The sequence below is a fragment of the Calypte anna genome, chromosome 3 (genome assembly GCF_003957555.1).
Source record: "Calypte anna isolate BGI_N300 chromosome 3, bCalAnn1_v1.p, whole genome shotgun sequence".
Lineage (NCBI taxonomy): Eukaryota > Metazoa > Chordata > Aves > Apodiformes > Trochilidae > Calypte > Calypte anna.
Genome location: NC_044246.1, coordinates 30545218 through 30568846, shown reverse-complemented (window position 1 = coordinate 30568846; position 23629 = coordinate 30545218). Strand labels below are relative to the sequence as shown.

The following is a 23629-nucleotide window of genomic DNA, read 5'->3' as shown; positions in this document are numbered from 1 at the left end:
ATAGTGGCATACTTGTTCCTGAAAAGTCATATAGAAAGAAAAATTGTTGGGGAAAAGATCCCCTCATCTTCTCATATAAGTTGTAACATTCTGGAGACAGCAATTTACAGACTTGGAGACTAGCAATAGATTAAAAAAATCCCAAAACAATCAATTTCTACCTCATGTTTAAGACATGGTACCCTATGCTGACTCATTCCTTCTAGCTTGTATGAATCAGGTAAAAGGATAGGACAGACAATCTGGTAACAGAGAAATTTTGTGAACCTTTAGTTTCTCATTCTGCTTCAGCTCCAGTGGCCTCGGGTAAAGTTCACCCTTTATATAAATGCCTTCTAAATAAATACATTCCCATACAAGTATATAAATACCTTTTTGTGATAGACTTGAATGTAATATTAAATACATGTGCTTGGTATATTAAACTCATGCCAGGTAACTTAAGGAGAATGAATACTACTGCTGTTTCCAAGTTTGGGACAGCATCATGGCTATCCAAGAAAGAGCTGGAGAAAAACAAGGGAAAACTTTGTCATCAGTCAGAAATGCATGAAGTAGTTTAGTACTTAACATCTTTATAACTGTCAAGGGGACAAGGCAGCAGAGTGCTTCACCAGATTAACAGTCAGCACAGAAGGGATCCAGCCTTGTCTTTGCTTACTAAGCAGACAAAGCCAAATCTCTTCCTGCATCAGTCCTGCATGCATCCAGGACTACTCACTAGAAAACTTCATCAGGAATAATGTTCACAGAATTATTTTTTTAAAATTAATTTTAATAGAAGATGTATTTTTATATATCAAGAGACATAATTCCACGACACGCATTTTCTGAGCCATATGGTTGTGATTTTTTCAGTTTTCTTCTTCCTGAGTTTATTCTGTTGTCAGAAGACTACCCTTGCAAGTTCAAACAGAACCTGTGGAATAGCAAACACATTGATAGGAATTTTTATTTGATTCAATAAACCTTAAAACAGCTTACACTGTAACTGAGAATCTGAAAAATAACTACAGCAAGTAACTTTTTGCTAAAGAACTAAAGAATAATCCCTTTGTACAGCATATTAATAAAGTAATATTGATTCTCAAATTATGAAATATGTAAACTGCACTTGTGATTACATTTTCAGTGTGATAGTGGAAAAGCCCCACCAACCTCTATGGTGATGAGTATTACTATCATCCACTCGAGACGCAGAGTGTGCTTTTCATTCAGGTGGTTTCGCATTAGGTCCGTCAGCTCCATGCAGTGCTGAAGCTTTTCATTCATTACCTGTAGGAGATTCCAAATACATGGGAAATGTGGGTTCCAGAAGTGGGATGAGATCACTAAATAAAGGATCACAATCCACAGAAAGGCTCACTCAACAGAAACAGAAAGATGTTAACACTTTTCTGTGATCAGAAAGTTTTCTAAGGCAACGTGTGCAAGCAACTGAAATTTCAGTATAAGTGAATCATTTATTTCAATAGGTTCACAAGAATAACAGAAGTTTAGAGAGGCACCTGCGGGTATTAAACTGGTTCTGCTTGATACTTATGAAAATGGACGCAAAAGAAGATGCAGCTTATTGGAATACCTTGAAAGTAACCAAGTATTTAAGGTTGCTGTGCAGAGTTTTCATGCTTCTTACTCTGGTTCAGCACTAAGCATTGTTGCCCTTCAGTGAGCTGACCTGGATGGCCATGTTAGTAAGAAGGCCACTTCGTATCTCAATTTTTTTAAAACTTGTTTTCCTGCAAGCATTTCAAACAATAAAATCTCCTCTTACAACTACTTAACACCTAATTTAGTGACTCAGGAGCTAGGCAGCCATTCATATGAAGCAGCGTTGTTAACCTGAAGTGGGTAAAAGATGAAAGTGGGTAATGAACACATGGAAAAGGGGATAGTGTATAGGATCCTTATATTCTTTGTTCAGTTTCTACAATTATACAAGGCAGTTGTGGAGCAGCAGCCCTGATGAGCCAAAGACACCTTGTTTGAACATGAAAAATTCTCATAACAGTAAGACACTTACCTTAACTCTACGATTAATGTTGAGAAAGTGGCATGTCTTATCATAAAGCTCTTCCAGTTTTTCTCTATCCCAGTAGAAGTCAGGTGTTATTAGCAGGTCTGAGCTCAGATTTATACGGTGTCTAAAAGGAATGGGATTATAGTAGTTAAAACTTCCTATAGGTGAATACAGGAGGAAATATTTACATAGCACTTAGAAGAAACAGGATAATTTTCCTATAATTGAAAGTACAATATGGAAAGAATCTCCTTTCATAGTAAAAATACAATTGCAGTGATTGTTTAAAACTGGTTATCTCCTAAAATAACTCTGAGGATACTGTACTTTGTAGTAATTTTGAGCACTGCCTCCTCAACTTGTCACTGTTAACCTCTGATATCTGCAGAGAAGTCTTTGACTCTACTAGCAGCTTGCTGAAATACATGAATTAAAGTTACTGGGGGAATTAAAGTTACTGGGCAATTCCTTATAACCTTTTTCTGCCTCAGAACTCTTAACTGTAACTGGGGCTGCACGCTGGCTATGTGAGCTCAGCACACCTTCCAGAACCAGGTGGTTGTCTCAACATTTAATACAGGCTAAGAGCCAAGATTTCAGGCATTGGAATGGGCTGCCCTGGGAATTAGTGGATTCTCCGTCCCTGGAGATATTTAAAAAGAGACTGGATGTGGCACTCAGTGCCATGGTCTGGTAACTGCAGCAGTAGTGGATCAAGGGTTGGACTTGATGATCTCTGAGGTCCCTTCCAACCCAGCCAATTCTATGATTCTATGATCTCCCATCCTCAGCCTACTTCTCATAGAAATCTTTGGACACTTAGAAAACTATTGTTAATTACTTAACAGTCCTTCACATAAGAATACAAAATGTATTGTTTGAAATAGGAATTGATTTTTAAATGTAGCTCGCTCTTCACTGGTTTTGTAGGTTTTTTTTTTTTAAGTCTGTGTGTAATGCTCTGTATTTCTAATGGCCAAGTTTCAGTGTAGAAGAAAACAAACCTCATTAACTTCTTACCATGTAGCAGTGGTTTCTGATTAAGTCAAGGGAAGAACAGAACTGTCAGAAAAATTTTACTATCTCCAGGCCATAGTTAACAGTTCTGCATACCCCTGTGCTTCCTCCTGGTATCCTTTGCATACTCTAGTACCTTCTGTAATTACTGCTTATGAAACATGCACGCTTAGACCAGGAGAGGGAAAAGGGAAATGTTGCTATTTACAGCACACTGCTTAATGCCTGTTTATAGCTGAGATGCCATCAATGAGACAGTAAAGCAGGGAGTCCTCTGACTAACGTGACAGCACATAGACTTCCCCCCCTGACCTACCCCACTGGCTTTAGTGTGTATTCTGCTCTTTGTATCTTTAAAACGAATACAATGTCTTGGGTGTAACAACAAAAAAAATGTTACCTTAATGCAAAGAGTTCTCCAATCTTCTGCATCACATCTGCATGAGAAAGTTTCACCTTCCTTCGTGATTTCAGTATCTGCAAAGTACAAAGTTTTCACTACTTGATTAAGTAGCATGTTCTAGAGGTTGTCCTAGAAGTTAAGCCTAGATGTCTACAGCCTGATGTAAACCAATTAAAATCTGAATACGTATAATACTTGCTAACACTTGAGTTTGTTTGCTTTGTGGCTGGCTTATCTAGCTTTTTTAGAGTATCACTGTGCAACTGCTTATCCAGGTTTTCCAATAATCACTGAGTATGCCATCAGTATGAAGACAATACTGGAGCATTTTCTATGAATTATTTCCTGAACTAGAGATGATTTGGTTTTTTCTTTCTACTATTGTTCTTCTACCTTACATTTACTTAGCCTTTTTGTAGGCATTTTCCTTACAGCAAACACTGTATTAAGCATTTCTTTCCTTCATAAAAAAATAAAAATTTTTTCCATTTTAAACTCTACAGATCTCATTTTTATGCTACACCATATGGACTTTGTACTTGCATTAAGTCACGCGAGAAACTGCAGTTTAAGTAATTCACTCAAACTCATCATTATATAAAGTTAAAACACACAACTTTCAGTCCAAGCTGCCACACTGTGTTTGGCCAGGTTTCTAAATGCTACTTGCCCTGTTACACACACACATTCAAGAGTAGTAGGTGACAGTGGCACAACATGGGAAACATTCCAGTGCAGAATCCACTCCCAGCCCTTTAAAGACTGATGATTTCTTGTTCCACCACACAGCAGGTGTTAAGAGCTTCTCTGTATTGATAGCATTACCATCAAAAATGTTAAGTGTTCAGTTGTTTTTTCCATATCCTCAGCAGTATCTGGACTGATCTTTAACAAAGCACAGAAGAAAAGGAAGATGACCTCACCTCAGGAATTGACTGTATGGATTCCACAAAGTTATCCAATAATGATTCCCAAATAGCCAGTTTTACTGGAACAGAGAGGTGACACAGAAGAACACTATAAGAAGTATATATGCTTCCAAGTAGTCTTAAGTTTAAATCTGCCAACATGCTGCTTCAAAACACACTGATACAAGCATTATTTGCAGCAAGCCACTGTTAGTGTCACACAATCAATGCTCATACATCTATGGACATCTGGGCTGGGCACTGACAACAGCTCTGCCTGCAGAACCTCCGTGAGCCCAGCCCACTTCTCCTAATGATTGGTTCAAATGACTGGAGAGTTTTTGCTTCAGCTCCAAAGTTCTGTGATAAGTGCTCTCCTGTATGTATGAAGCCTTTGAAAACTGCATTCCAAGGAGTCTGGAGATAATGAGGCAAGCTGGAGTCAGGCTGGCTTCATATGGTGCCGCTCAAGAGTCTGATCTATTTCTCATGTCCTGCAGAACTCTAATTCTCCATCTGTCGAGTGTTTGACACAGCATGCTCATTCCACAAAGAATTAGTTTATATTAACACATCACTTTACTTGCTGAAGCTAAATTCAAATTTAAGCAATCTCCCATTTTTTTTAGGTGAATACACTGTTCACTGAAGATGTAACTTCTCTTCTGTGGAAGCTGTTCAGCACAGGCAATGGCAACATAAATTCTACTATGCTTCAGGTTGAGCCTGGAAAGATGTTTCTATAGGAAGATATGACTCAGGCCTTTGGCCTTTAGTTTTAAGATTCTCAGACAAGAATTCAGTAGTAATAGATAAAAAATTAGGCCCAATCACTCAGAAAAAAAGAATCAGAGGAAGATTTCATTGTCAAAATGAACTTTTAAGTGGTAGTAATCAGTATCATCTAGTCAGGCCACTGATAGCAAATTCAATGCCAAGCATTTTTCACACTCATCTTTTGAGTTCAGATGCCTAATCCAAGTCAGTGACTTAAACAACATTTGATTTAGCCCTTGTGAAAAAGCCAAGAAGCATTTCAGCTATTATCAATTATTTGACAGAGGTTGTTTTCTGCTGTGTCATAAATTCGACTTGGAGTAGAGATTTGCATTCTTTTTTTATTTTAAGCTGTTTTCCTTTATGATGTTCATATCTCACACTAACATAAATTGGTACAAATTTTTTCCTGCAAATAAATCTCCATGATATGTGGCACCACTCTTTCATGCAGTGGCTTTATGAATAGGAAAACTACAGGGAACTACAGGCTTTTAAAATTCTCAGTAGCTTTTCTTCAGTATCCAAGAACCACTTAGTTATGCTGTACTCCTCAATCAAGAGGTTTTTTCACTTCAAACACATGCATTCTGTTTCTTGATGTCCCCAATTCTACAGGAGTCCTGTAATTCACCCTAAAAGTAGTAGGGGACAGATGAACCAGATTTCCTTTAAAGGTCTTTTTGAGGATGGCCTTACTGCTGTGCTGCTTACTTCCTACCTCCTCTGAGGTGTGAAGCAGCAGAGATAGGAACTTACTCAAGCACCACTGCTGAGCCTGACTTCTTCCCCATAGCTCCTGCTCTCTCCTGACAAAAGTGCCACCTATGGCCTGCAGCCATGGCTAATAAACATGTGACTCTGGTGCACACCTTCAACACTGGTACACCTCCCCATCTGAGAATCACTGCTCTACATTACCTCTTTAGCTGGAATTTGGGTTTTTTTGTTAGGGGAAATGATGTCAGAATGAGTTAACCTACAACTATCGACATGTTTCTAATACTGGACTCTACACTCATTGCTATCTTGGAATAGTTCTCTAGGGTGGAGGAACAGGATGCTCAGTGGAATGTTTATCTTATGCAAATTATTTCTTAATGTGCTCTCTTCATATTTAAGGAGATTTACATTGAATGAGGTAATTCCAGTTTACAGAGAACAAGGTAAAAGCTTTGAAAACAATCCTCCCACTGAAGCACAATCAATCTTTATACAGTTTGCCTAAGCCAGACACCAAGTCTTCTCCAACCTGTCACTGTACAAGTCCCACTTATGACATTTCACAAAACCTGTAGCAGAGGCTGTTATTATAAACAATACTGACTTACCAGAAAGACAAAGGGCATTTGAAAATGCAAATTTCTGCAGAACGACTTCATCACTACCCAGCTCAGAATTTATTACAATTTCTCCTTTATGAAGCTTTGACTGGCCTCTGTTAAAACAGGATTGAAGTATCTTCATTGACTAAGCCACCAAAAAGGAACATTTAAAGAACAATCAACAACACAAGCAAGGTTGGTTGTTTATTTACATAAAACATGCAATATCTACATGGACATCATTCCCATCCTTGCATTTTACTCATTTCCAACTTGACAATAACAAAACCAAATCAATGAAAACTAGTTCCTCATTTTAAGACTAATATTATGACCAAATTTTCTATGCTAAAATGAAACTGCAGCAAGCTATAATGGTAACTACAGCATTGCTATATTGACACATAGTCAGAGGAAGCTCAGAGTAAGTAAGTAGCCCTAATGCTGGCCTCTCTCCTGCTCTCTATCTAGTGCAGTATCCTTCTGTTTTGTTTCTGCTGCTTTTACAAACATCACTCCCACCATGCTACAAGGTTACTTCCCCTGAAACTTCTATTACTTCAGGGGCCAACAGCAAAGAAAAGGGCCATTAAAGTCGTTCAGGTTTATCACAGCAATCTCACTATGAAAACTGCATAAACACAATGTGTTGTGTTTGCAAGGAATCACAAAGTACACATCTGGATTGTACATAAAGTTTCCAAATGGCCAGGGAAACACAAAACCAAAAATCTGTCCTCTTCCCAGGTTACTTTAAATAAGCTCATGCCCCAGTGAAGCTCAGCTCCTAGTGTTAGTGTCCTGTCTAGGAGTTGTGTTTTGGTGCTGTTAGAAATACAGATAATTTTTATAACTTACACTGAGAAATATTACTGTGGAGATCACTTGCTTTTTATGAGGAAAAGATTACATTTAACAAAGCAAAACAACTTGCCAAGTTGTAACTTTTCTAAGAAGTGAAGTATGTGCAAAATTACATCTTTTTATATGAACCTGGAGGGCAGCAAGGAAATTGTATGCAGAAAATCCTCTTTAAAATCCAGTTTGTAGATATACATAATGCATATTTATTTCCATGAAGTACATAGTCTTTGTTTGGGATTGCTGAAGACACGTGCAGTTGTGTAGCCATCGAGCTCTGTAACTTAAAAAATCTATTGCATAACCAAGTCACAAAGGCCCTTACTTGCAGTTCAGCAAAATGTGTCAATTTAGATTTACTATTTTCTCCTTTCTCCTTTCCTTATCTTACTCACTTGACAACGAGTAAAACTGTATTTTTACTAGCTGCTTTTGCTTGGATTTGTTTTAGATGTTTTTGTCTGTTAGCTTTTAGACCAAAATACTTACTCTCCTATTCTATAATTCATCTCTTCATTCTCCCAATGCACTAGTGCAACTTCATATGGCTCAATTTCATGCTGCTCCAGCACTTGCATGATATTCTTCATCTAAGAAGTAGAGAATTGCACATACAGGAACAGTTACCATGCAATATACTATCGCTCTATAAAGATATAGCATAGAACAAGTAAGTTAATTTAACCTTCATGCTGACGTTATTTAAATAACAACTAAGAGGTGTGCTAAGAAATTATTATCACAGTTTACTTTTTAAGTTATCTGTAGCTGTGTGGAAGAATTTGTGGCTATGAATTGTGAGGCATCTGTGAAGATAAAATGTCATTTATTGACTGCATAAAAAACAGGGTAAGGGTTAACCACAGCAGATGTAAGGACAATGTGGACATATTCGGTATTATAACAATGAGATGTACAAGATACTGGCAAAAGTGGGAGCATGGGAATGGATCTTTAGAATAAATACATTGGATGAGTGTTTCTGCCAAACTAGTTTGAGCATGGGAATGGATCTTTAGAATAAATACATTGGATGAGTGTTTCTGCCAAACTAGTTTGCTGCTAAAACCAGTTACCAGAAGTTGGGTTATATATACTTATATATAAAACAAACATAAATCTTTTATCACCTTTTACAGAAATCTGTAAAAATGGATTCGGCTGCCCACATTCAACCCTGTAAATAGTTATAATGTGCAGTTTTACTTGAAGGCATAATCTCATTATCATTTTATTCTCAAGAACACTAAAACTTGACACAGGAGGAAAGAGCCCTTTTCTTTCACAAAACTTTCTCTTCTGACATCTGACTCATCCTTGCTCTTTTTTATGGGCTACAAAGCTCCCCTCATAAAAATATTTCCGCAAATGGAACAGATTCTGAACCAATAAAATCACTCACCAACAGGTCTTAATATACATAATGTATTTAGCCTAAACAACAGCCAATCATAAAAAAAACACCCACCAAAAAAACACCCCACAACACACTTTTGATGCCTAAATTCTTTAAAAAGATGAATCTTCTATTAAGTTATACCTAAAACACACTCTTCATAACAATGAAGAAGTGCAAAAATGTATGCTGGTAAACTGTTCATGAAGCACATTCTCAAGGTTAAATACTCTAAAAAAATCCAACTCTTGGATCACCTGCAAGAGGGTTTTCCTTTGCAGTGCTAGCTTGCTTTATTCCTTTCAAGAATTTTGGTGATACTATCTAGGTAAGACATGATCACATTTTTCACTAAAAAAAATCTCAACCCTACAGCTTCAACAGCTTGTTCCAAATCCTCAGTACAATACTACATTGATTAATAACTGCCATATATTCCAAGTACTGTGGTAAAAACAGGTATGAAAAAATGTCATTTTTTAAGCAAGGAAGTATTTGCTGTTAGGCCAGTCAGCTTGGCCAACCAGATATGCTGTGTCCAGAGGCATAAAACAATTCCAGAATTAACAGCCAAACCATAGTGCAGCATGCCAGACTTCAAGAGTTGGTTCCCTTGGATCCAGGTGCTCTATCTGGCTTTGTGAAGCCATTACTAATTAGTAGTAATTATGCTGGTAACAGGCTAACTGTCCCTTCCAGAACTACAACCAGCTTGGGCTCCCCAGGGTCAGTAAGCAAGACAAAGCTTTACAGACCAAAACTGATCCTGTGAAGTTTGAATGTCTTGTAAAATCCATACCTACAAAGTTCTTCCATTGCTCCGGATAATGAGAAACTGTATTTCAGTGGTAGCTTTCTTTTATCTATTCAGAGGAATAAAAAGGCTTCCCCTGACTGATGTGAGTTTCTTCTAGGCCTCATTTAATTTTATAGAACGGCCTCTTATGACACAGTGCATTTAGTAAGAGACATTCTGGATTCACTAAATGTCAACTCTAGCCATTACAAGCAATTCTGTTACACAATTTTCTTAAAAAAAAACACAACAGCAAACAAACAAAAAAACGACCAAAAAATAAACAGATGAAACTCCAGTTTGAAGATAGTGTTGCTTTTTGCCCTTGCTATTTTTGGTAGGGAAGTTGTTGTACAACCTCCCTACTCAGGTATTCAAAAAGGGTATTTTTAAGTTTTAAATCTGTATTCATGATCTGTCTGTAGTTAATACTTCTGCAAAGTGTCCTTTAGTTCAAAATAGCATTTCTTCTCCTAACACTCATTCTGGAGTATGCTTTTTAAAAGCAACTTTGTCCATTCAGTAATTCTCTGCGTGCTCTTTCACTGAATTGCTTTCAGTTTCTGTTCTACAGACCAGATTTTTTTGTTTCAGTTCACGAAAACATGCATAAAAATATCTCCTCTACTTAAGCAAGTTGTTTGGAAGCTAAACCGCTATGATTTCAGTAAGCAAAAAGCAGCAGTTTTCCTCTTCTACAAATAAAGCTAGCAAGGGACCAACTAAGGTTACTAGTACTGACAAGAAAAATGCTGTATCAAATTTTCAAAGGTACTTAAGAATGCACAACATAATGAGATTTTTCATAGTACTCCACTGCAGAGAGGTGCCCAACCCATAAAAATCAACAGCAGTTAGTCAGGTAGTCTTCAGTAATAACTGTGAATCAGTAGTATAGCTACAGCCATAGCATCCTAAGTATGCTACAGGTAGGGTTTGAAGGGAGAACCAGTATCTTTTTGTAGGCCAGCTCATAAACTGAACCCCCCCCAAAACAGACAGGAAATCAGCAACATTTCTGTAACAGAAAAAGCAAACTTGAATCCAGAAATTCTTTGTATCTGGAAACAACTGCTCTGTATTTTCAATTATCTTGTTGAAAACCTTCCTGTGAACTTCTGTGCATCTCAGTGCATGCATCCATCTAGTGCACCATTTAATCTCACGTACTCTGCCTACAGACAGTCAATACTTCTCTATCTAGAATCCAGTTTTATTTCACCACAGTAATAAACCCCAATACATATATCTATACTTTTTAATAACTATAATACATTAATAAAAACAGATATACCTTTGGCATACCACTCCAAAGGTGCACTAAAGGGTACAAAATTTATCATAAAGGGTATGTAATTTCATTATCAACATATTTTAACAATTATACCAACCAATAAAAATCTTACTTTTGGAAATTTGCTAGCTGCTAGAAACACACACAAAACCCCCCTAAAAAGAAGCTTTTGTCTCTTTCAAAACTGTACAAATGAAGATTCAAATAGTTTTGACTTTAATGGCTCTACAGTGAACCCTTTTACTTCTAAGCCATTGTCTGCCACATTTAGTGCCTTGCAAACAACCATCCACAGCCTGCTTTTTCTATCTACTTCTTCATGATGCAGAACAACAAGAGTTGTCAAACTCACTAGTGTGAGATCAGATTTTTTCCTTATGTATAAAATCTTATCCAATTGTATGCTACACATTTTTTTGCTCATTTTGTGCAGAAAGACAAGTTCCAAAGGTATCAGCAACTCAGAAACTTCAGAGCAGCAGCAGGCAAGCACCTGCACTCATTAGGAGAAGAATCAGTCCTTTTCTTTCATGGAGAGATCAAAGCTCACAAACAAGGCCTAATCATGTTGGGCTTTGTGGGACTGACAAAACATCCACTTATGTTTTAACAAATGAGTTTGCTTTACTTACACTTTTCTCTTCCACATTCCAAAACACAACAGCCCCCTCCCTGTAAATTCAAGGAAAACTGAGGTGTAATTATACTGTTTTAAGTAAATTTCTATCCTATACTCATATTGTGCAGCTGTAATTTTTGTCACTGGGAATCAAGAGACTTCATACTATCTTCACAAAGATCTATGTAATAGTTGCTTTTAACCATGCATTAATGAAAAAAAAAGAATGTTAACGACTTAAATAATTCTGATTAAAAAGCCCCACATTCTTATTGGATAGTTATTCCTTGAGTTCCATGAGATAATATGATGCAATCATCTAGCAAGCTGCACTACTTCTTTCACACCATTGTTATGAATAAAGAAATGTTTCGAGCATGATTCATAACTTACCTAAAGAAAAAAATCATGCCAGGATCATCTTCTTTTGCACATTTCTCAGTACCCATCACCAGGACATTTGCAGCATCTAGTTTGAAAAATATGAAAACAATGAAAAAAAAATCAAACTTCTAAATATTATAGCTGTAAGCACGGAATTCCAGTTTTAACAAGTACATGCTAACATATCTGCCAGTTTCATATTTTTTCTGATTAAAATGCTTGCCAGGAAACAACTAAAAGAGCAAACTACTCTTTCTCTGAAGTGTCACTCTCTAGACAGACCCAGCCACTATGCTGACCTTTACTGGAATCTTTAGTTAATCAAATCTAAGTTTTGAAGAACAGAAGACTTAAGGAAAAACTGATACAGGGCATAGTAAATAACCAGGAACATAATTCAGAAGCAGACAGGCAAAGTGAGGGAACTATGAAAGTTTGCCCACAGTTGCAGAGAAATTACCATTCAAATCTGCTTGCCCAGAGGGTATTTCTCTTTTCTATATAGGAAGGGACCAATCTGCACTCAAATTTTGCTGACTTTGAAAAAAAGCATATCCCCAAGACAGAAGAGAGTATATCTGCATTCTCCTTCAATCAGAGATGTACTTCTGAAACAGATTTTCCAGACATCCTCATTTACGACACTTCTATGACCATTGCAGAACAATATCCAAGTACACAAAATGCATTTTTCCCCCCCAATTACACTAAACTGAAAGAGGAGCTTCAAAAGACACTTATGGCACTCCAGCCACTGATGGGCATCTGTTACAAAGGACCACAGTTGAGCTTCTTTAAATAGAACGACACAAAACATACAAAATGTGGATGCTGTGTTCTCAAAACAGGGTTGGTTTTCTGGTTTTTTTTCCCTCTACAGGTCTTCTCCACTGTACTACATGCTAATGTAGATGAAGTTTTAGAAATCCTAAGTGATTTTGACAGAAAAATGTTACTTTCCAGCACAAGTCACTTTGTTACAGAACTAGTAGAAGCTAGCCAAGCAAACCCCTACCTCTTTTAAAAATCGAGAGTCTACAAACAGGACTTTGTGGAGCCTAAGAACTAAGCCTTAAGAAGTTCAACCTCTTTGCAGCAAGATCACAAATGAAGCAATAAGGAATAGAATTCAGCCTGTGTATGAATTCCACTCTTTGCTTTACTGCTCAAGCCACAGTGGACAGGTAAACTAAGGCAGCAGAGAGAGATGGCTACGTATCAAATACACTTTTGCCAATATGTGAAGTGAGTACACACACGCTGGTCTGTATGAATGAACTCTTTTAAAGATTTTTTTTTTCCATTTCTATTTCAGTCCAGAAACACATGATCTGATGAATCACTAGAGCAAGTTACACTAGAACAAAGTTTGAGTTCACCTTGGAACTCACATTTGTATGGATTTCCTTTTTGTCTTTTAAAATATCACCTCTTATCTTTATTTAGCCACTCCAGACAAAACATACACAACTGAAGAGAATTTGGTCCACTGTAAGTGGGAGAACAGGACCTGTCCCTCAGATGTTTTTAAAGAAGCTGAAAAGAAGAATAATGCTTAGGAAGAACACAACAAAGCAACAAATCTACACAATAATTGCCAATTTCTATGTGCTAATATTTTTCAATGTTCCAAGATAAAATGTTTAGTTGGTAACCAACCACTGTTACATGCACAAGACTCCCACCACAAAACATCAGATCTGCTGGCACAATCCAGCATCCTTTCACCATTACTTCCTCCAGACTTTTGATGAACAGAGTATCTATTGCGAAGAGTCAAAAATACACCATAAAGAAGAAATGAGTGGAACTGAGTGTTACTTCAGCAAGTTTGCTGACTTGCTGTGTGGCATGGCCAACACACTGGAGGGAAGGGATGCCATCCAGAGGCATCCTGACAGGCTTGAGAGGTGGGCCCATGCCAGCCTCATGAAATTCCACAAGGCAAATTGTAGGCTCCTGCATGTGGGTCAGAGTAATCCCAAGCACAAATATAGCCCGGGCAGAGAATGGTAACAGCCCTGAGGAAGGAATGCTTGGGGGGGTGTTGGTTGATGAGGAGCTTAGCATGAGCCAGCATTGTGTGCTTGCAGCCCAGAAAACCAGCTGTATCCAGGGATGCAACAAAAGAAGCATGGCTGGCAGGTTGAGTGAGCTACTCCACTCGTTTGAGACCCCACCTGGAGTGCTGTGTCCAATTCTGGAGTCCCCAACATAAGGAAGGACATGGAGCTGTTGGAGCAGGTCCAGAGGAGGGCTAGGAAGATGATCAGAGGGATGGAGCACCACTCCTATGAAGACAGGCTGAGAGTTGGGGTTGTTCAGCCTAGAGAAGAGAAAGCTCCAGGAAGACCTTAGAGCAGCCTGGGGGGCCCTACAGGAAAGCTGGGAGGGACTTTTTACAAGAGCATGTAAGGGCATTACAAGACGGGGAACAGAGTTAAGATGAGAGAGTGTAGATTCAGGTTAGACATCAGGAAAAAATTCTTTATTGTGAAGGTGGTGAGGCACAGGAACAGGTTGCCCAGAAGAGTTATGGATGCCCCATCCATTGAAGTGTTCAAGGCCAGGTGGGATGGGGCTCTGAACACTGGTCTAGTGGGACGTGTCGCTGACCATGCAGGGGGTTTGGAACTAGATCATCTTTAAGGTCCCTTCTGAACCAAATCTATGGATCATATGAAAATAATGGCCAAATCCACACCCCATGGAAAAATACCACAAACAGCAACATTTGCCTTACAGTAACTCACAGTAATGCTGGGGACTGTGCACAACTTTTTACAAAGCTGTGAAATCAGTGTTGGTTTTAACACAAAGAAACTGCAAAGGAACTTGAAGCCTATGCTTTACAGCACCTTGTCCTACCATTTTCACCTTTCTCAGAAAGGTGATAATAGTTTAACTCCTGTCTAAAACAGACCCACTGGAGTGTTATTGCACTTGCATTATGAAGTGAGAGGTAGATAGGTACTTGGTAACCTCTACTGAAATGTCATTATTTGTCATTTTCTTAGATTCATACTCTGTTAAAAAAAACCAACACAACAAAACAAATCATTCTATTGCCAACATATACAAATCACAGCTGTACTAGGGCATAAGTTTCCTTTGGTTATAAAAAGCTCCATTTATTTTCTCTTGTAGTATATACCTCAGCTATTTCCAAGTCCCACTTTCCCAAGTCTTCAGAGATACTTTGTATGGAAACCAGAGCTAATAATTTTGCTGAAGCCTAGCAAAGTAAAGCATGCCAAGAATTTCTAGGATATACTTGGCCCAATAAAAAAGTATTAACTCTATTCTCTATACTGCAACTAGGCATTTATGTGTTCTTCTGCATTTCACTTAAAAGATTCTCTCTTGCATGCCTTCCTCTCCAACCCTTAATGATTTACGTTAACAGAAGTGTGGGTATGGTAAAGAAGAGGCAACACTTCAAAATACAAAATTGTTTTGACAGCTGAAGCACTACAGTATCACATTAACGAAAGGTTAATTAAAATAAAGAAAACTTTCAGAATTTTTTGAGTTGGTGATTTTTTTTATTCTTTGGATCAGAAATCACTTTCTGTGTGCATTTAATTTTTCAGTAATTTTAGCATAACTAATTTTTGGAAAATTATAATATGCAACCAGCAAGTGCTGGTTATGTTCCTCTTCTGAAAGGCTTGGTTATGTTTTCTTTTTTAAGCAAATGGAATTTTCAAGCAGAGCAATGTTTTTATAGGCTGTATGATATATTCCAGTGAATTACCAGAATAAAAATACTTGAGTTATAAAAATTATATACCACACCCATATTTCATTTCCCAAGGTATAACATTATTTTTAATATGTTTCAAAAATCTACCTCTAGGCAAACTTGTTATTTCAACATATCCTTGTGAAGTCAGGTCATGACACAGATTACCAAGATGATATTCATCTGCTGTTGCAAAGGCTGTGCACTGCATCAGATTCTGTGCCAAAGGAATAAAGATTTGAGTTAGGAAAGGCTCAATCAAGATGTTCATAAGACAACTGTTTGCCTCAAATTTATCATGAGTGACATTTTTCATTTATTCACTCTTTTCTACGATATCACTGCCATGCTGTCTAGCTGGTGTACAAATACTCACAGGATTATTTGCTCCCTGCTAAGTGGGGAAGCAAAATCACAAAGATCAAGCCAGGTGACATGAGTATGTCATCACAAAGAACTTTGCTATAGAGCCACAAAGTGAACCCTTCTTCCCTGAATCCCCATCAATGCTATTACAGTAGAGCCATACTCTACTGCCCCATCCTACAGCTACATATATCCTACATATTTGGCTGACCACTGAAATCAAAAGCAAGACACCCCTGCTCAGCTTTAAAATCTGTATTTCAAAGACAAATTCAACTATCCCAGTCTGCTCCAAGAGCAAATATAATGTTCTTCCAAGTACAAAGCTCGCTGCTGAGGTAACACCCAGGATATGAACCACTGCAACACAGAAATCATAAACCTCTCAGACCAGTCACAGGTGCTGCAGATCTGCAGTGCTCCCCCAAGCTGAATCCTGCATTAACACCACAGTCTCAACTGACAGCACAGTCAGACAATAAACAGTCAGAGCTTGTCTCAGTATTCCAAAGGTAAATAACTGAAATATTATACTGAAACAAACACCTGGATAAATGTTACTGAACTGTGAGACAGACTCATGCATGGCAAAGAAATCAGAAGGTCATCTGTGTAAAGATTTTCTTGATAATCAAAGTCGCAATAAACTGATTTACAAACTCTACTACTCATTTTAAATTGATTTCTTTGTTCCAATACCATGTATGTCCCATGATAATGTTTTTCAGTACAATATAGTGGAAGATATGCAGAAAGCTATGTGTCTCATTGTGGATCGGACACTACCCAGCTTTTTGTAACTAATACAAATGGAGATGTAACTAACAACAAATGAACAAAAGAACTGTAGCTATCTGCAAGCGTTTATACCCACAGTACACTTCAACTTAAAATCCAAATTAAAGTCTTGCAGCAGTCATACACTATTGAACAGCAAGGCTTAAGAACATGTTCTACTACTAGTTGGGGGCCCCATCACCCCAACTAGTGTCATCAGAATCATGGCCACACATTTAAACCTTCTTATGTTAACATTCCATTATTGTTTCCAAATATTTGCTTACACATCTTAATTAAGTGATCACTAACAAAGTAAACTTTAACAGGACTGGGCTACAAGGCTGAGTTAATGGTGGAATAGAACTGTGTTTTCAGTTCCCAGGCTGCAGTATCTTTCAAAAGTTAATTTGTATAATTCCATTCTCAATCTTTAAACTGCCAATGCAAAATACGTAGTTCAGACTCTTCCTGAAAACTCAGATTTTAGAAGTATACATGCTCTGCCATGAAAGTCTTCTAACAAGAGCTAAGGGAGCAAAAATGTATCTTCTAATTGGTATATAATCTGAAAATGTTTATCCTATTCTATGCTTTCCAGAGTTTATGACTTGTGCTATTGGTTATTTCAAGTGCAGATGCACTAAATGAAAACTTCCTGTCTTCTGCAATCTTAGTTTCAACATTAAGACTTTATATTTTCTTAGAACCAGAAGCTTGCTGCTAAGACTACGTGTCTGAAATAGCATTTTGGATATGTTTTTTCAGCATGCACTGTTTCATCTAAATTTTCAGTAAAATCTTGCTTGATGGGAAACATTTGGATTGAGTACAATTTGTTATTAAGACACCTAAAATATATGTGACCACAGGCTCTCTAAATGTCTAAGCTCCCATAACAGTTGGTGAAGACATAGCCAAAAAATCTATAGTGTAATGAGTGATTCAATTAATCCTAAAATAGACATGTTAACTGGCTGGTCAGCCTTAATCCCATGCTTTCTGCTATGACACTTCCACCTGCAAAATTCAAAATTACAGAATGCAAGACCTGTTCTGGTATTTGAAAGAAACTCCAGCTACTCACCACCATCCTACTTTCTGACTACATCCCTTCCACTTTAAGCATACAAACTTTGTAAGAAAGAAAACCTGCAGGTAGAACTTAAAACTGTCACATCACCACAGGAATTAGTCTTAGTCTTAAGGATAGTAAATACTACATCTATACTTGATTTTAAAGCTTTTTTCTGGACTACATGGTTACAGCATTAAAAAGTAGTTCAGAGGCTTTTCATGCCATCAGTCTGTATGCAATGAACTAAACTGAGTAGTGGTATTACCCACTGATGGACTGACTAAACCAGTAAACTGCTTTCAAGTAACTGCTCTATCTACCTGGAAGAACTGGTCCTACAACCCTTTATCACTGCTGGTGCTCAGCACTATACCTGTACACACCATGAAGACCAGCGATGGGGAGGGCTGGTGACCTTCTCCAAAAGAAAGGTGTCAACTGCCAGGCCTCCCCAGACACAAAACACCAGAGATCATGAGAGGTCGTCTATCTGAGAACCTCAAAAGTGAGCGTAGAGCTGGTGCCTCAAGGGGCAGACCAGAAAGGAGAAAACGAAGCAGCCTGTCTCCAGCTGCCCTGGCAATAGGGCCTGTTTTGCTCGAGGGCTCTTGGTGATCACACGAGTGCGGAAAGGCACAATCAGGTTTATTATGCCACGCGGATGTAGGGAAAACAGAGTGCACTGAAAAAAAAAAACAACCCTCAAGGATCTCAATTTGCTCTACTTCTATTAGTCATCTTGCAGAAATGAGCCACATTTTATTTTTCTAGACTCTAGATCTCATTTTTCTATACTCTATATTTTACTATACTCTAATATTAATTTCTATATTTCTATACTTGTATTTCAAAATACTGTGAGCCTGCAGTGAAGGTGACAGCACATCTGCACCCCTTTAATAGTACTGTATATATGCCAAGACAACACGGAGTTTATTAAAAAACAGCAAATGTTTTTGTTAGGCCTGTGTTTATGTGACTTCTGGCACAGCAATTTGCCATGTGGAAACTTCTTCAGAAGTATATTATTATTTCAGTTGATCATTGCTTCACAATGGAAGAAAGCATAAATAGCAGTGCATATTTCTTTTATACATACATATGAAAATGCAAAAAAAAAAAGAAACTATTTGCATACAAAGCTGGCATTTAAAAAGAATCTAAAAATTGTCACTTCAGTTAAACCAAAAACAAGAAGCGACCACTGAATGCAATGTCACAGCATGACTAACAAGCTTGAAACAATACATGGGGTTTCAGGACTAATATTCATTTGCTTTTTTCAAAACAGGAAAATACAAGTGGGAACTAAATTGTCTGTGATGGAGTCTTTGAAACATCCTCCTCCCCATACAAAATATTAAAAAGAAGTTTAGATGATGAGAAGGCAAGCATCAAAACTTCAGTTTCTGTGCTCATACTCAGTAGACCATGTATTTCATAATGTGGAAGCTACTTCTGAAAGCACAATACTTGTTTCAGTCTCATCTACAATACTCTGGAACTCAGTTGTTGTAGCTTGAGGAGAACAGTAACACTTCTGACACCAGGATTGTTCTTGGAGATCTTTCATTCATGTATGATTCAGATCTGACTTGGTTAGTATTGAGGTTTGCAAAGAACTATCTTAAGAAGAAACAGCCACAGGTATGCAGCGTTCCACTTAATCTTATCTTATTTTATGCAAAGCAGTTTGTTGCTGCAGTTACTCTGCAGACCGAGGCATCCGGAGATCAAGGTGCTATTTCTACATATGGAATAACCTTCCTCAAATAACACAGGCTACATCTACACTTCCATTTCACATCTGAAACTTTGTTGGAATTTTACACTATTCACTTTCATCTTACTTTCTGTTTCAGTGAAGCCTTAAAACTGAGTAGAACTGGGCTGGACTGGAAAGAATTATTCTGAGAGCTAGACTTTAATGTTAAATATGAATTGAGAGTACTTGAAGTTATTTTAAATGCATATCACCTTCCCGCTTTACTATTTATCTTCTCTCCTCTTCTGTTTACACATCATAAATCTCTATTTTATCTTCAAAATACCAGACACACTATTTTCTGTCAAGCTTGTTTCTCCTTGCAGAGTTCCAAACTTTGTGGCCACACCAGGGTAAATAATGAAATCTTCCTCACCAAATAAACACATTACTTAATTAAAATGTTAATCTAAACCCAAATCTGAAACTAAATTTCATTGATAAAGTTCCCTTAATGTTACACAGACTGTAAACTTTAGACTTTACCTCCATGTCTGACAGTAGTGGCTGGTTAGTTCTGGATGGCTGCTTGGTCCTTGGTGCCTTCGGTGGCCTCTTCACTGGCCTGTCACTGTGTTTTGGAATAATTTTACCAGCTGATACAACTGAGTAGAATCTTGATGATATGTTCCAAAGCTTTTTAATATGCTCTGTATTAAACTTGTAGTGTTCCATCATTGCCATACCAAAAAATTTCCAGGATGTAAAAAAAATCTCTCCATTCAGGTAACAAACATTTCTTGCCAAAGCTGATGCATTTCCTTGGAGCAACTGCCAATTTGTGACTTGCACACACAGACTTGTCAAACAAGGTGAAGCAGTTTTCAGAGCACACAAATTCCAAGACTTTGCTGTTCTGTGAGCTGTTCTCTCAACTTCATTAGCCAGCTTTAATAGCAGATGTCCAGTTTTATTAAAGCTCTGGTGTTGGCATGTTGCTGTTAAAGCGTGGAAAGTTCTAGTCTGAAGGTGCAGAAGTTTCAGTCTCATTGCTTCCCTCAGAACTGTATTTAAAACAAAAACCAAAATCATCCATCAACACTTTAAAAAGAAATATTACTTTCCCCCTATCTAAAAAGTGACTCCTTTTGCATCTGTTAGTACTCTTAAGCACATAAATCTTGGTGGGACTGAAGAGCGTTTTTTTCAATGCTATGGGAATGCTATAATGAAGACCAAAACACATTATTGAGCTGTGTGCTTGCAACACATGGTGAAAAAGGAGAACTGGTTGCTACATCAGAATGTAAGCACGCATCTTTTTCCTCTGATGTTCATTCTGTGTAGCAATCTGCACTCTCAGTAACCCCACTGACAAAATTACTCATGAGAGCAAGCACACACCTTATAGAGGACATCAGATTCTGTGAATCACTATTTTATGCATAATAAAAGCAACAATTAGATTTACTATGTGCTTGTACGGGCAGTCACATACAGAACACACGCACTCATCAGCATGAGCTCAAACAGTTGTACTGCAAACAGCCAAGCTTGGAACCAGCTCTCTTCATCTGACAGGAGCAGAGTGAGAGTCAAGCCAGTCACGTTACCTTCCTGATCCTACAGGTACACATCCGTGCTGCAGAGACCACAAGACCTGCTTGCCAACTGACCTGTGCTGACAGAAGAGTGACAGCATCCTTAACCTGTTATGCAAAACTAGGAGGAAGACTATTATATTTCCATCAACTTGTATAAATTGATGAAATGAACTTGAAAAGTATTCCTAGAAAGTAGACTGAATACCTTAGTGGGTGGGCTTCACTTGCTAAAAAATTGCAGCATAAAGTCCCTGCCCCTACCTGCTTTTATTCACCATTTCCCCAGTGACACAAAATCCACCTTAAGTAAGTTAGTAGCTAAAAAAACGTGTATAGTTTGAAAAAACTGCTGATCTCAGATTACTTTTCAAAAACTGTGTAAAGAAAGATCTTCAATACCACCCATATGTTTTATGTAATAGCTCAAATAAGCATTTTGAGAACAAATCACTGTGTCCTGACTGGAGCAAGCCCTCTACCCTGACATGGATACCTAGATGCTGGCACAATACAAATACAGCTTGAAATAAACTAAAACTAAACCTCACTCTGTGATAAGAGAGACTACACTGGAGAGACAGTACACTAATTCTGATGTCAGAGGCATACAACTCTAAAAAAAATAGCAAATTAAAACAAAAGGAAGCAAACCACATTTAGGCTACGACTGGTTGGACTCTGATCTTAGAGCTCTGTCTTTTCCAACTGTCACAACTCTATGGTTCTGTGAAAATAGCTAAATGATACATGCTCTTCATTTGTAGCTTTTGATACAGTCTGTGTGTTATCTGCATAGTTACTAGAATAAACTATTTATTATTTTGATTTTAATTTTGTCCTGCGTTTAAAAACTGACCCAGAAGACTCTTGCTCAGGACAAGCTACATTTGCCTTTTTCAAAAGCCTGTTACCTCTGGATCATCAAGATGGCTGAAAAGCTGAGCAGTTTAAACTCGAGGTGGTGGAAAGCCAGAACAAAGGGAGAAGTCTCCAGCAACACGGTTTAACAAGCGAAAAGAGACTCATAAATGCCAGGTAAATCCCTGTGTTCCTAGCCAACAAAACTTTGTGTCAAAACATAGGTGATTCCAGGGGTGATTTTTCAACAGCACAGACTTAGAGCAAGTTACAAGGAAGAAGTGACAGTAAAGCTTAAATGCCACCGAGGAGCCTTAACGCCAGAGGTACCCAGACAGGATCCATAAAGGGGCTACCAAAACCAGACAGCAGGTGCCTCCTACCAACAGCAGGAACCAAGCTGTGCTTTAGTCTCCAACGCCTCTCTAACACTTAAGTGTGACACAACACACTTGGTCCGCGCTCGGTGCCTTTCCAGCGGAAGGCCAAGCTCACTGAGAAAGAGACAGCAAGATAGAAGAATTCTCCGGGTAAGACCAGGCCCGGCCAGGCCCATCCCAGCCCTGACTTTGCTGCCGGAACACTCTGCCCCCCCCGCTCCCCCGCGTCTCTCCCTTGAGGGAAACAACGGCTGCGGCAGCCCCGCCCCCACCCCCTGAGCGCCCTCTGCGGCCCGGGCTGGGGGAGGGGAGAGGCCGCGCTCCGATCCGTGCAGCCTGCCGGAGGGAAGGGGGGAGGGTGCGGGCAGCCGTCCGCTCAGGCGGCCAATCGGGAGGAGCAGGCGCCCGCCTCCGCAGGAAGAGCGCGGCCATCGTCGCCCCCGCCCCAGGCAGCAGCCGAGGCGCTTGGGCCCCGCCCCGCCCTGCAGCGGCGAGCGGCTGACGGGCTCCCCTACCGGGCGCGGGGAGCAACCACTGCTAGGCCGCCCGCCTCCCCCTCCGTTCCGTCACACTCGGCTTCCGCCCCAGCTGCGCCACCGCCGGGGGGCGCTCAGAGGGGTGGCGGGCGGCCTTCACGGTACCAGAGTAGCGGGGGGAACGCGGGGAACGGCCCGGCAGCTTTCTGGCTACGGCGGAGGCAGCCCAGGGACGAAGGAAGGAGGGGTCAGAAAACTCCCGACCCTCTTCCCACCCCCACCTCCATCTCCATCGGGCCGGGCTTCTTTTTTAACCCCCGAAGCTGCCTCCCCTCCCTAGGCCTACAGCCGTGCCGCGAGGGACGCGCGGCCCTCTCGCTGGGGGCACGATCAGAGCCGGCCCAAAGGCCGGGAGAGGCCGCTCCGGCTCTTCCACCTCCTCCTGCGGGCGCCGCGCAGGCCCAGCCCGCAGGCGTCCGTGCCACCACCCCCACGCTGCACCGGGGGGGAGGCTGCAGGGGAGTCGCAACAGGGGTTACACAGCCCCCCCTTCGCCAGAACAGGGTCCCGTGCAGCTCCGACCGGCGGCGGGGAGCCGCCAAGGCCAGCCACACCGCCGCCCTCCCCTCCCTTCCCTTCTCTTTCCCGCCCCGCCCGTCGCCGCCGCGGCGGGAGGGGCGAGGCGGTTCCCGCCGCGCGCCAGCACTGACCTGGGGGAGGGGGCGAGCCGCTCTCCGCCGCCCGAGCCGCGGCCCCGCCCACCGCCCCGCCGAGCTCCGCCAGGGCGCGCGGCCCGCCAGGCCCCGCCCGCCCGCCACCTCCGTCGCCGTGCCGCGCCGC

At 39.9% G+C, this 23629-nt stretch overlaps 1 protein-coding gene across 4 annotated transcripts; it reads right to left on the bottom strand.

Moving 5' to 3' along the window:
- Positions 1 to 767: 767 nt before the first annotated feature.
- RMND1 (required for meiotic nuclear division 1 homolog) lies at positions 768 to 23562 on the bottom strand. 4 transcript variants are annotated; one of them, XM_030446603.1, is made up of 13 exons: positions 23500 to 23522; positions 21085 to 21147; positions 20018 to 20535; positions 15654 to 15762; positions 11810 to 11885; positions 11430 to 11469; positions 7801 to 7901; positions 6457 to 6563; positions 4364 to 4428; positions 3438 to 3514; positions 2024 to 2144; positions 1159 to 1275; positions 768 to 919 (listed from the first exon to the last, which is right to left on the bottom strand). In XM_030446603.1, the coding sequence occupies exons 3-13, from the start codon at positions 20519 to 20521 to the stop codon at positions 887 to 889; spliced, it is 1350 nt and encodes a 449-aa protein (XP_030302463.1). In that variant the 5' UTR covers positions 20522 to 20535; positions 21085 to 21147; positions 23500 to 23522; the 3' UTR covers positions 768 to 886. The 4 variants fall into 4 exon arrangements, with proteins under 4 accessions (XP_030302463.1, XP_030302462.1, XP_030302467.1 ...); XM_030446602.1 differs by lacking the exon at positions 21085 to 21147 and having other exon boundaries at positions 23500 to 23562; XM_030446607.1 differs by lacking the exons at positions 21085 to 21147; positions 23500 to 23522 and adding an exon at positions 23071 to 23087.
- Between the last annotated feature and the right edge of the window lie 67 nt (positions 23563 to 23629).

What these genes read in the sequence shown, in the direction of transcription:
- RMND1 (XM_030446602.1), bottom strand. Translation starts at nt 20,521, where the DNA reads ATGAGACTGAAACTTCTGCACCTTCAGACTAGAACTTTCCACGCTTTA. An exon ending in AAATGCCCTTTGTCTTTCTG is followed by an intron (nt 4,429 to 6,456) that starts GTAAGTCAGTAT and finishes TCTCTGTTCCAG; the next exon opens with TAAAACTGGCTATTTGGGAA. An exon ending in ACATTAATCGTAGAGTTAAG is followed by an intron (nt 1,276 to 2,023) that starts GTAAGTGTCTTA and finishes AATCTCCTACAG; the next exon opens with GTAATGAATGAAAAGCTTCA.